General features: G+C 38.6%; 1 protein-coding gene across 5 annotated transcripts in view; it reads left to right on the forward strand.

Moving 5' to 3' along the window:
- LOC127646861 (FH1/FH2 domain-containing protein 1-like) overlaps positions 1-13,245 on the forward strand; it is a 79,245-nt gene that overhangs the window by 50,835 nt on the left and 15,165 nt on the right. The window contains exons 12-18 of one of the 5 annotated variants that reach the window (XM_052130793.1): positions 1,582-1,686; positions 3,033-3,125; positions 3,938-3,961; positions 4,785-4,829; positions 5,944-6,110; positions 8,042-8,140; positions 11,961-12,865. In XM_052130793.1, coding sequence (XP_051986753.1) covers positions 1,582-1,686; positions 3,033-3,125; positions 3,938-3,961; positions 4,785-4,829; positions 5,944-6,110; positions 8,042-8,140; positions 11,961-12,865 — 1,438 coding nt within the window. The remainder of the gene's footprint in view (positions 1-1,581; positions 1,687-3,032; positions 3,126-3,937; positions 3,962-4,784; positions 4,830-5,943; positions 6,111-8,041; positions 8,141-11,960; positions 12,866-13,245) is intronic. The other 4 variants (XM_052130802.1, XM_052130810.1, XM_052130818.1 and 1 more) reach the window with 4 other exon arrangements.

Consider the following 13,245-nt stretch of genomic DNA (forward strand, 5'->3'; position numbering starts at 1 on the left):
AAGATCTAGCTCATCCATACCAAATCTCTCATAAGTACATATTCTGATTTGATTTAAATTGACTACTACTGAGTCGGAAACAAACATCAGTGAGTTACAGTACATTCTAATTCACACAGACCAAAGAGCTAAATGCAATTTTCAGTTGCAGGTTATCAAGTGTGTTGCATTTGAGAAGTTTTGGTTGGCCATTTCCTCCGAGTTTGCCCAAGTAACAATGTGCTATTTCAAGTGTTGCTTTTGGCAAAAGTGAAATTCAGTCAACAGTCTTTGCACATATATGTGGAAAGCTAGTGTTTTATTTGGAAAGCTTTTTCATCCGTGTGGAGCTACAGGAATTCAGGCCCTGCTGTTTTTAAGGTCAGACCGAATGTGTTGTCCACAGTTGTGGACCATTTATCAGCTCACTTCATAAATGCTTGTGTTTGCCAATTAATGTGATATCACAAAGGCACATGGCCAGTCACAAGCGCAGTCATTAATTATTGTGGTGGCATTTATATTATGTAGTTAAGGAATTTTCCAAAACAAGTTAAGCTCTATCACTCTTAATTACTAAATAATTAAAATGAAATAATAATAATAATAATAATAAATAATAATAATAATAATAATAATTAACTCACTCATCTTTCAGTTTGTGAAAACAAATCACAGTGTTGCACCTACAATGGAAATCTATGGGACAAGGCATTATGTCTTATGGCTATACTTTCCAAACAGTGTGTATTTAAACATTTCATTTGACAAATACATTTTTAAATACACACTGTTTGGAAAGTATAGCCATAAGATGTAAACTTTGTGTGTATGTGTTAACTATTGTATCAAACTATAGTTTGATACAATAACGTATCAACCTGTTTGTAAAGCTAATAATCCTGGTAACTTTGGAATTAGTTTGACTTTTCATGCAAAGATACCAGGAAAGGTCAGTTTACACACAGTACAGAAAACCCCACCCTCGGGAATTCTTGCCAGATGTTTGTCCCCCTAGGACAAAAGGGCCACAGTTAAAAGGGTGATTTTGACAACTTTACAGCTCAAATAACACATTTTTGTACAGCATAATTAATTTAAGGGCTTTAACAAAAATACAAGCTGAACATTTCTACTTTTAAACCATCTGGAATGCATTGCCCTTGTAGACTTCCATTGTAAATGTGTTACTTTAAAAAAAGAAAATGTGTTTACAAACTGAGGGATGATTAAAAATGTACAGCATGCCACAGATGAACTTGATGGAGCTTCTATTATCAGTCTGGGGCTGTCTGAGGCTCAGAATAATGTAGTAGCTATAAGTGATCCTTTATAGTACAGTAGATGTTGGTATTGTTTGGTTAATAGAGGTGACTGTTCACCTTTGCCATCCTTAATTATAACAATTTCTATTCATCTGCTTTCTGTTTACCTCTCTTTTCCATGGCTCTTGGTGTTTGGGACTTTTTTCTGTGATGCTCACTGATGTTTTGGGCCTGTCAACATTTTAACCTTCTATGTCCATGTAACCACCATCACTGTTCCACCTCTTTCTCTCTCCTTCCCTCTCTCCCCTCCCACAATTCCTTGGTCATTCACTAGGGGGCACTCTTTTATGAGGCATTACATGTCTCACATGGGGATTTCTAGACGGAGGTTAAAAAAGGCCAGGTCTATAACAGAGGAAACCTCAGTCATCACCAACAGGTCTGTATCACATTTTATGTCACTTTCTACTTCTGAACCTTTGACTCATTTTTTGGTGTTGGTTGAAGTTGTCTTGGCTGCTGATCAGAGGCCAGCTCAGTATTCTACTGGAAAACATTTCGATTTTGATATTAAATAAAAATTTGAGGTCAATGAGCCAATGCATCTTCAACACTGAAGTCATTTAAAACTTTCCTTAACTAACTAACAACATTTACCCATCACCAGTCAAATTATTAAATGATTGAGTTTCACATATGGGAAAAAAAAATTCTTTTTTTTTTTTTTTTTTTTACTCAATCATTTAAATCATTAAATCACTTAAGTATGAATTTTAAAAAGGTAAATCACAAACCGGAAAGGTGTCCCAATGATCAAATAAAACAAGACAAATCAAGAGAGACAGGCAGAGATGCAGATTTTTGTATTGTGAGTGTATGGCAGTGAAAAATGATTACTGCAGTGAACTAAAGATGTTCTGAATGCAGCTCTCTTGAGCAGACCAGAAGAGAGCCTTTTCTGCATATGGCAGCTAAGATGCCAGCTTGCCTGGGATCTGTTAAAAAAGAAAAGTGCTGAATCTAATGAAGCAGCAGGGTTAAAATGCATCATCATGCATTAGATTGGCATACTTGTATTCCACCTTAACAGTGCTGATTTATTAGTTGAAATCTATGTGTTGGAGAAACAATTCTTCAATATGTTTTAAGTTTCCCAAACAGATTATTGCTGAGGAAATCCAAACCATTTTGCCCTTCAAGTTGTTTCATGGGGAACTTTACCTTCAGTCCATATGCTAGAGAAAAAGAATAGTTTAAGCACAATATAAGTAGCATTTATTTTTTTGTATTGTATATGTGTTCAGATTTGTTTTCAGACAGACATTGGCTTCACTCTCCTGCCACACCACAAAGCTGTTTGTTTCCGTTCATTTTGAGCTGTGATACAGTTGGGATCTTTTAACCACAAGCACACTTACTTACTACATGCAATATATGAAAGTTACTTTAATGAATATAATTTATGACACAAAACAATATGAATTCAACTATGGTGTATTGAAGTGGATAAACACATTAACTAGCATGCAAATACACAGATTTTCTTGTGTATGCACTCTAAAAATAAATCTTTTTTTTATTATTACGTATTTATTTTTTACAGAACAGCTGGGTTCAGTTACACATGTTGAGTCATTTATTTGTTTTTTCCCAACTTTTGTGTGTGTGTGTGTGTGTGTGTGTGTGTGTGCGTGCGTGCGTGCGTGCGTGCGTGCGTGATTCAAATGAAACTGCCCTTGCCATGCTACAACCTTGAGTATGTCCCAACTGTCCATCTCTCCTCAGAGGGTCTCTCACAGAAACAGACTCCCCTCAGCAAAAACCTTCCCAGATGGCAACAGAGCAGCCCAGCCGACCAGAGGAAAAGAGAGTCTTCAAGTAAGTAAGCGACTGATGCTCAGAGGGGAGGAGTGACAGGAAAGAGATTGGGGAAAGGAGGAGAGGGTGTTAGTGGAGCTAGTGCATGGGAATATTTTGAGGAGCAAATGGGAAGAAGCACTTGATTATAACTAGACTTAAGGTTGAGTAGAATTTAATAGTAGGACCTGTGATAAACATTCCTTATGGCAACCAGTTGCATTCTTTATAGGAAACAAAATAGGAAAATAGGTGAGTCTTAACTTTTTGATGTCCAAAAGATTTTGAACTGATTATAAGGAAGTGTAATCTGCTACAAACCATTGTCGCTTTTACTATTTTGGTTACGTGTGTGGTTAAATTAAAAAATACCTCTGGACACTGAAGGTCAGTCCCATTTGTTGTCACTGTAGTGTAAAAGATCTGGTGTGTTTCTTTCCTTCATCTTACTCCTTTTGCACAAATATTCTTTGCTTTGTTTTTATTACTTTTTTAGACCAGACTTGCTTTCTTCAATACACTGTTTGCCTGTAATGTTTTTTGTCATTCCGTTTCCTCTGTATTTGCTGAATACCTCTTTCTTTTTCTCTTTCTGTCTGTCTCTCTCTCTCTCTCTTTCTGTCTGTCTGTCTCTCTCTCTCTCTCTTTGTCTCTGTGTGTGTGTGTGTGTGTGTGTGTGTGTGTGTGTGTGTGTGTGTGTGTTTGCTCTCTTTCCATGCATCTTATGCTTCTCTCTTCTCTTCCTCATCATATTTGGCACGACTCCTAATCTCTTCCTCTACTGCTGCAGCGTCCAACATTCCAGCGCTTTGCTTCTCTCTCTCCTTTTACAGACAGCACCAGGCAGACAGTGTTTGGTAAGTAGCTTCAGTGTGACCAAAGAATGTGGCTTCTGGAGGTGCTAGCACTTTAAATCATTGTGATAGTTAGTCATTTTGGGAAGACAGAGTCATAGAGAGGGAAGGCTGGAGGAAGCAACCGCTAGCTGGAAACCATTATTGTGAATGGCATCAATCAATCAATACTTTATTCAAGTGGTATTTTAAGTTTATTTCTAATGAAATTTAATCAAGATTCTACCAAAGTAAGGTGTGTGTATGTGTATGTGTGTGTGTGTATATATATATATATATATATATGCTATGCCACTTACTGTCAGTGTTTATGATTTCTGATCAAAGATATGAATAATGTTGGTGCAGAATATTTAGTCAAGTTTGGCAGTGTGAGAACTACATTTTTGTTCTCATGAACTAACAGTGAATCTTTTCTTGCTGTGCCTTTTCCACCTTCTAATTCTTGTGTTTTGTGTAATGGGAAAAATGAAATTCTCATCTTAAGTTATTACTCAAATTAGACTTATCTCTTGTTTTGTGGGCTGCAGTGATTTCCCATATTCAAGATAAATTGAGGTATTTTAGAATCGGCCAGAAATATTCATACAGCAATATTTTCTTTAAGCTTTTAAATGTTAAAAAGGCTTTAAAGTATAAAACAAGAAGTTAGTTATGAAAGTGAAAATCTTTACTTAAACTGTATAGTTATAACATAAATATCTAAACTATATGGAATATACATTGGTGGTTCTTATGGGATTTTCTATGTACTGAAGAGAACTGCGCCGTGTAGCTAACAGGAATGGTATGGACAATGTATGTGAATCAAAGTGTTTCTCTCCAGTTCAGAGAGTGTGAATAAGGACTTGCCAGTTCTGAGGAATTATGCGTAAGTATGAAGCAGCTCTGTATGGTTACAGACTCTCTTTCTGCATAGTTCATCAGCATGTGGCCAGGTGTTTGGGGCTTATTCAGCTGTTATGCTCAGAATATGAGGCTTTGTGTGTGCACTGAACTGGCATTTTTGTTTATTTGACGTGTGGGCTAATTCTTACCGACATGACTAATTGATTAGATTTAGTGCAGTGACAATGGGTTTCAACTGTGAAAGCACATTTAAATAACATTTACAGCTAAGTTTAAAGACCAACAAAAAATCTGAAGAAAAAATAAAGATTTTTATAATGAATAACTAATTAATGTGAAGCGGTTTATTTTCTTGTTTACACACATACCACAGAATATTGGTGGATTACAATGTGGAAAAAAGCCATCACTCCCCCAGCCCTCCTTGACTCTCAGTTAATCAAACCGATCAGCTTGGAGGATAATTAAAAGAATGCTAATCATGCATAAAATTACATTTGTGTGTATGTGATTTTGTTTTCTGCATTATCTAATGTAGGGTGGATTTTGGGTATTATAGTGGTGGCTTGGGGTCATGAGGGGCTGGTAAATGCTTAATCGGTTGTGGTGGTGGTATGCTTTGCCAGACACTGAGCTGTATTTATGTGGTGGGATACAAGACTTTCATTAATGTAATTTAAGTAATTCACTTCACTGTCCTGTGTGATTGATCTTTGTTTAAATTATTATAATTCTTTAATCTATTGTCTCTCTGCAGTATAACCGTTAGATGTCAGTCAAGTCAGACTTTGGCCTGTAATCTAATCAAATCAAATTAACAATGTTAATGTTCATTTATTTGAGCTATAACTAAGACTAGGCTAATCTTAATCACATTGTTTTGTCAATTGTATAATTTTACTGAATGGAAGAAAATTCTGTACAAACCACATGTTTTCTGTCCAAAAATATTAGCATTTGCAGTTATGATGTGTACACTGTTTACGGTGTTATTCTGCAACCACTTACTGTAATTCAGAGCAGATCTACTATTTATAACTTATCCTAAGAATCAGAACATTTGTGTCATATGCATCACAATGAACCTTACTTTACAGCTCAGGAACTAAGTGTTTTTTTCTCTGATGGCCTTTTAGAGACACGTTCTTGCGCAGTCTCGCTGCGTCCCAGTGGGAGAAGAAAAGGAAGTCATATGGTGCAAATGAGAAAATTTCTCTAAGTGCGAGTGTGGCACCTGCAGAGCCAGAGAATTGTGCTCCATCTACTGAAGCTGTACAGCCAGCCTCCAGCTCAACCACTGCAGGTGCTGATAGTCTGACCTTCTGTTCCTGTCTGTCTGCATGTGTAAATTACAGTAACTGTGCATTTTAAAGAAGAACACTCTTCTCTTCCTATACACTAATTTGCTCTGTAACAATGTCTATACCACTCCTATTTATTTCCAGCTCCTCTCTTAAAAAGGCTTATTGGCATGGTTGAAAAAAAGGGTTTACATTGCCAAAACAATGGTACCATTTATTAATACATATATACACACATTGTAAAATTATAAAATATCTTGAATGAAATAAAATAATGCTAATTTTAATGATAAACAAAAGTAGAAATATAAACAGGTTTGAATTCCACTATTTACCCTAAACGTTTCCAAGTTTATTATGCCTGTTACGCACATTCTCGCTCACTCTTACTCCTGTTTTGTTCTTTTTCTGTCCTCTCTTCTTTTACTTTTAGTTTACTCAATGTTTTCATTGTCGTGGCTCCAGTCATTATCTGACCTCTTAATCGCTATGCTTTTCCTGTTCACTGAAGCTTTCCTAAACCAAAGTGTGTGTGTGTGTGTGTGTGTGTGTGTGTGTGTGTGTGTGCACTGCCATTAAGAATTAAAAGGTTGTCTATAACTCCTTGAGGTTACTGTGCATACTGTTAATTGCCAAGTCAGCATGGGATATGCCCTGATTGGTCTAGAGCACGTTTGTAATGGTTATGTAGTGGTCCTACTGAGATACACACAGTACTGTAACTATTAGCAAAATTCCAAGAGGGATGATTCATACTGCTTAATATAACAGCACTCAACTGTGGCAAATTGTATTACTTTATTATTTATTTATTTTATTTTCCCCAAAAATAAAAATTCTGTCATCATTTACTCACCTTTACATCATTCCAGCCCTCCTTTATTCTATTTCCTCTGTGAAATTTAAAATGAGATGTTAGGGAGAATGTCCAAGCTGTTCTTATTCATAGAAAGAATGGGGAGGGTGGTTTATACTGTCAAGCTACAAACAGGACAACAAACACAATAAAAATAGTCAATACTTACAGTATATATATCCCAATTTAGCTTTGTGTGTGGAACAAACCCATATTTTAGTTGTCATTTATTGCCATACTTGGCAGTAAAAATAACTGTCCACTTTTGTGGTATGGAAGAGAGCTGTGTGAGCATTCGGCCTACATCTCCTTATGTTTCACTGAAGTGTAATTCTGTCATGCGTGTTTGGAGTGACATGAGGTTGAGTTAATGAAGACAATTTTATTTTTTGGATGAACTATTACATGATACAATCTTTTTTGTGCTTTTCTTGTGGAATCAAGGATGCTGCAGTGTAGAAAATTGCTAATCAAGTACAACATGATAGTTATGGAAACAGAAATGATAGTTGGGCAACCCGCGGGCAAGTATACAAACACTGTTTGTTTGTCCATGTCACAGCTACCAAAGTTGCTACATTTGAAGAGATATCTTACATCAAACAGGAGGTAAAATACACAGTAAAAATGAAATGGGTATCACCTCCATAGTTTTCTAAACTAGATTTAGCCTAATATTTTAACATGTCATTTTAACCTGTACACTGGGAAATGCATTGTGGAAGATTTAGGATGTGGCCCATGTTAGCCCTTATGAGTCACCTGACAAACAAGCATATAGTAATGACACTAATTTAGAGGGTGTGTATAAAAATTAGCAGCATGGAGAGGGCTGAAAAGGGCTGTAGAAGGCTTCTTGATTGTCCAGGTTTTGTAGTTTATTTGAAAGGTGATGCAGTCATGTATTGTTGTTGTTATTTGTGATATATGGTGCATTTATGCATGTCTATCTGTCTTTTGATCATTTTTTTGGTACTGGTTATTATTGGTTGAATTTCTGCACTCCATTTCATTGAGGCATGGCTAGTGTGCCAGTGTTTATGTTTTCCATCTTGTATGTGTGTGTCTGTCTTGTAGGAACTATTAGTGGTCACGACGCCCAGTCTCAAGGGGAAAACTTGACCAGACACACCCTGGAGGAGCCAGGGGATGCAACGACAGCCCACAATGAAGCAGGCAAGACCTTCCTTTCCCACCAGCACCATTCTATAATTCTCACGTCACATTCCTGTTCCTTATGGATTCTCTGACAGCCATGTATACAACTATTTACCCATCTCTGTCATCCATGTATATTAATTAAAAGTTTATCCAATACCAGATAACCATGAGTTAAGGTTACCATCTTTTTGTTGTGGTGCCTACAAGCAATAAGCGTGAGTTGTCTGTCCCACTTAAAGACCTGTTTGCTTTTGCGTAATGAAAATCTCACACACAGCAATAGTGAAGCACCTTTGTGTGAGGGCTAATGAAATGTCTCCCATTTTCAAATCATACAAGTTGTTATTCTTTTGGAAGCCAAGAGTCTTATTTCAGGAAAATATCTTCAAAGCTCCAAAGTGAAAATATTTGTGAAAGATTCCATCTCTTCCTCTAGTGGCTATGGTCTAAATGACAGCCTAACAAGCCTTTCATCCAGGGAGTGTAGATTAACTGAGGCAGGAGGGCAGATATATAAACTGTTTGGAACTGGAGATGGGAATCACTCTTTTAGAGTTTCCTTTTTGGCTCATTAAGGATTATGGCAGTTAGCGCTGGAGGTTAAAATGGTTTTAGATCTCAGTGGAGTCACTACTGTTAGTCTGCAGTTGGTTACTGAAACTAGGGGATGGTAGCATGTGGGAATACTGTGATTGCTGCTTGTGCTGGGCCTTTCGACGGTAAGATGTCTCTTTCATAATGTTGTTAATATATTTGAATCCTACACAGATCTGATATGAAGATTTTTGCTTGATTACAGGGCAGATGGCCCACTGTACAGTTATGAGTACTGGCATGCTGTGCCGAATTCACAACATTCATAACAATAAAATTCTTATTAAAGGTGCTGTTGGCAATTTTCATAAAAGTATGCAAAAAATGTTCCTAGTCCCTTGAAGAAATTAATGAAATAAGTGTCCTGAGATATCTCACTGGTCTCTGTGGCAGCTGTAGACTTTGTAAATGGCAAACAAAAACGTGTCTGCAAACTGTCAGCTTTTGTCTGCTTTTCACCTGTCAATCATTTTGCTTGTTCTCTTAGACTCATAATGTTTGTCAGCTGAGCACGCTATTGTGGCACCATTGAACTCAACAGCCACAGGAACATCTCTGTTATGTGAAGCGTAAACCTGGTTCCGAGAGAGGGAACGAGATGCTGCGTAATCGCTATGGGGACACGCCCTGAGTATCACGTAGTGTGACTCAGCCCTTATACAATCATGGACATTTATTGGCTTAAGGTGCTTTGCGACACCAACAGAGAGCTATATCACAAGCTCCATAAAGGCACTCGCTTCGTGCCATCGTGTCAGATTTTCTGCTGGAAGGCATGAGCCTATGCAGCTACTAGAGGGTATGGCAAACTTACGCAGTGTCTCATTCTCTCTCAGGGAACCAGGGTTATGTTTCATATAACCAAGATGTTCCCTCTCGAGGGACTCAAGCTGTGTAATCGCTATGGGGAACGATGTACATTCACGCCATGCGAACAGAAGCTGCCAACTGTATATGCCCTTGTGGCAAACATATAGCGGCGCACAAGCGAGCTAAAGCTTCTGAATAAGAAATTGAGCTTACTGCTGTTCCAACAGATAGAATCTGGGAAGCAGGAGTCAAACTCTCATCGAGATTATAAAATCTCCCAAATGTATGCGGAGAGGACCACCCTGCCAAAAATGTCTTTCAATGATGCACCTCTAGCAAAGCCCATGAGGATGCAATGCTCTTCGTAGAATGGGCTCGAATACCCGAAGGCAAAGGAAAACCATACGGTTTGTAAGCACTCAGAATTGTATCAACTATCCAATGAGACTGTCTTTGCTTGGAACCTCTGTTGCGGACACAAAAACACACAAACAATTGTATACGAAGAATAAAACAAATACGCCACTTGAACATTTAAAGCTTCCTGGTTGATGGAGGTCTAGCATTCAGAATGGTATCAACCACCGCAGGGGGTAAACCATCATTCAAAAGAACATCCCGTTAAGGGGCCATACTGGCCAATATGGCGCCACTAACAGAAGCCGAACCCGATCCTCCCGAGCTCTCTGCTAAACTGCTCACAGCAAACTGGTTGGTAGAAATGAGTAAAGATGCGTTGCCTGCCACTGATGCACCAACGCATCAATGCCCAGCGGTGCCAGGGGACGACAAGATAGGCAGACAGTGGGACCAAGCCAACAGATGGGCAGACAGAGGGATTAATTCATTGCCTTTGTCTGCAGTGCGACTAGAAGGCACGGTTGACTTATTTTTGGTAGCTGTCCCTGAACCAGCGGCACAGCGGAGGGGATCTTCGCTCCTTAATACCAATACTGGTTCAGGAGGAATTGATTATTTTTTGCCTTTATTGTATTCAGGCATGAAAAATGAACACACTGAGATGCCTTCGCAGCAGGGACGCTGATAGAAAAAACCTTTCCCTTGAATTTTGATCAGTGAAAAATGTATGCACACTGTGGAAATTATTGTTTTGTGCACATCAAATTCTGTTATGCGTATCTCAAAAGCTGCGGGGGAAAACTGAACCACATTCTGGTTTTCGGATGTTCGAAGTACATACAATGGCAAACTCATTCGAATATTGACAGGGCAGATAGGGCAGATAGGAGAGAAATTTACAATTTATACAGTCCAATTTCATGAATTGGTGCTCTTCCTTCATTACACAGCAAGCTTGTAGGCAGTGGCGCAAAAAACATATATTCAAGGTATGCAATGCAAAGGGGCACCATGTAAAAGGGGGTGTCAGCAGCTCACTAAAGGTGGTGTAATTGGCCTCCTCGACCCCTCTAATACCCCGCTTAATGCTTGTAGTGGATGACAATAAACACATATTGCACATAAAGCACATATAAGCAGCATAAAAGTAATGTGTTAAATCCATGTCTTCAGAAGCGAGATGATAGGTGTGTGTGAAAAACAGTTCAATATTTAAGTCCTTTTTACTATCAATCTCCACTTTCACATTCTTCTTCTTTTGTTTTAGGTGATTCGCATTCTCCTTGCATATCACCACCTGCTGGGCAGGGAGGAGAATTTATAGTGAAAAAGGACTTAAAGCCGAAGTATGTAATTTCTGCTAAACTAGTGCCTCCAAACGGAAATGCTTGTTTACAAAATATTAAATATTGCTTGTAAACAATATTTAAGCCCTTTTAACTATAAATTCTCCTCCCTGCCCAGTAGGGGGTGATGTGCATGAAGAATGTGAATCACCAAAAACAAGAGATCTCTTAGGAGGGCTGGTGAAAGTGGAGATTTATAGTAAAAAGGACTTAAATAGTGACCTGTTTCACCCACACCCACATTATATTGCTTCTGAAGACATGGATTTTACCACTGGAGTCATAGATTAATTTTATGCTGCCTTTATGTGCTTTTTGGAACTTCAAAGTTCTGGCACACTATTCACTTTGATTGAATGGACCTACAGAGCTGAAATATTCTTCTAAAAGAAATTCACATCTGGGATGGCAAGAGGGTGTGCAAATGATGTGAAATGTATTTTTTGGGGGAACTATTCTTTTAAGAAAAACTTTAAGAATATTTGATATTACCGAAAATACTTCTGAAGGATGATCTTATGAATGTTCCTCATGAATTGCTCTTAAAAACATTCTTACAGACTTTATATAATTTATTTATTTATAACTTTCTTAATTTTCTTTCTTATGAAACAACTGCTCTTGTGTATTTTATTGGGTAAATGGCTGTTCTTCAGACTATATTATTTATGATCCTTATGATCCTGAATATTTTCCCTTATCTGCTGAGTGTTTTCTTTCTCTAGAGGGCGGTGTGCAGCATCAGGGCAGTGCAACAGAACAGCACAGCACTCTCTCTAATGACAGGAAATTCATGTTGGACATGCTCTACTCAAAAAACAATACCACATCTGGAGGTCTAAAGAGTCCAAGTCTGGAAAGTGCTCTGGAGGACCATGGCATCACTGATGTGGCTGGTCGGCTCTCCAGACTGCAGTCCTGCTCTTCTCAGTCCACAGAAGACACATCCTGGAGGGCTGAGTTGGAAAGCCTTGGTGGTAGTGCTCAGGCAGCTCGTGCCAGACTAGCCGAGGAACAGAAACTCAAAAAGGTCCGTCCACAGTACAGTATTGAAGCAGACATGCACTCACAGAGTTTGGAGAAGACAATGATGACACCATTATCCAGAGGTAGTCAGGATTCCTGGGAGCAGCTGCAGCCCTGCTCCAGGCCTCTGCGTATCAAAGATCTTGATTTCTCTGATTTAATGGAAGAGGAAGATATTGATGTGCTGGATATTGACACTTTTGACACTTCCTTGCCTAATGGAATACCACCACCCCCTCCCTCAGTGCCAGGGCTGGGCTCTGGCCCTCCACCACCACCTCCCCCCCCTCCTCCTCCTCCTCCTCCTGTGCAAGTTGGACTGGCTTCACCCCCCCCTCCTCCTCCTCTTCCTTCTGGAGGACTGATTGTGCCCCCTCCTCCAGGACTCCCTGCTACGCCCCCATCTCAGGGGATTAATACAGAGTTTGTCAAGAAACGGAAAACGGTCAAGTTGTTTTGGAAAGAGCTCAAGCATCCTGACAGCCCCAGGAAGTGCAAGTTTGGGCGGGGCACAATGTGGGCATCGCTTGATAAGGCTGTAGTCGATACGGCTAAGCTGGAGCACCTGTTTGAGTCCAAAGGAAAGGAACTTCCAGTAGCAAAGGTGCAATGGGCAAACTGGTTTATGGATATAATTGTACTAATGTTAATTAGTAATAGTTGCTATATAGATAAATAAATGTTAAAGCTACAACTTCTTGATTCTTGATTTTGATGATCAAGGTATGCTATTAAGGATTTAGGATTATTTACAAAAATTGCATTGGGGCACTTTATAATAAGGTTGTATTGGTTAACATTAGTTAATGCATTAGGGTATCAGGAATTAACAATGTAGATTTTTTTCAGCTTTTAGGAATCATTGTTCATTTATTAAAATATTTGACTTATTCATGTTAGTTCCTAATGCATTAACTAATTAGAAGTACATGTATAAATGACCATTAACCAAAATGAATTAATGCTGTAGAAGGATTGTTCATT

The sequence above is a fragment of the Xyrauchen texanus genome, chromosome 1 (assembly GCF_025860055.1).
Source record: "Xyrauchen texanus isolate HMW12.3.18 chromosome 1, RBS_HiC_50CHRs, whole genome shotgun sequence".
Taxonomy (NCBI): Eukaryota; Metazoa; Chordata; class Actinopteri; order Cypriniformes; family Catostomidae; genus Xyrauchen; species Xyrauchen texanus.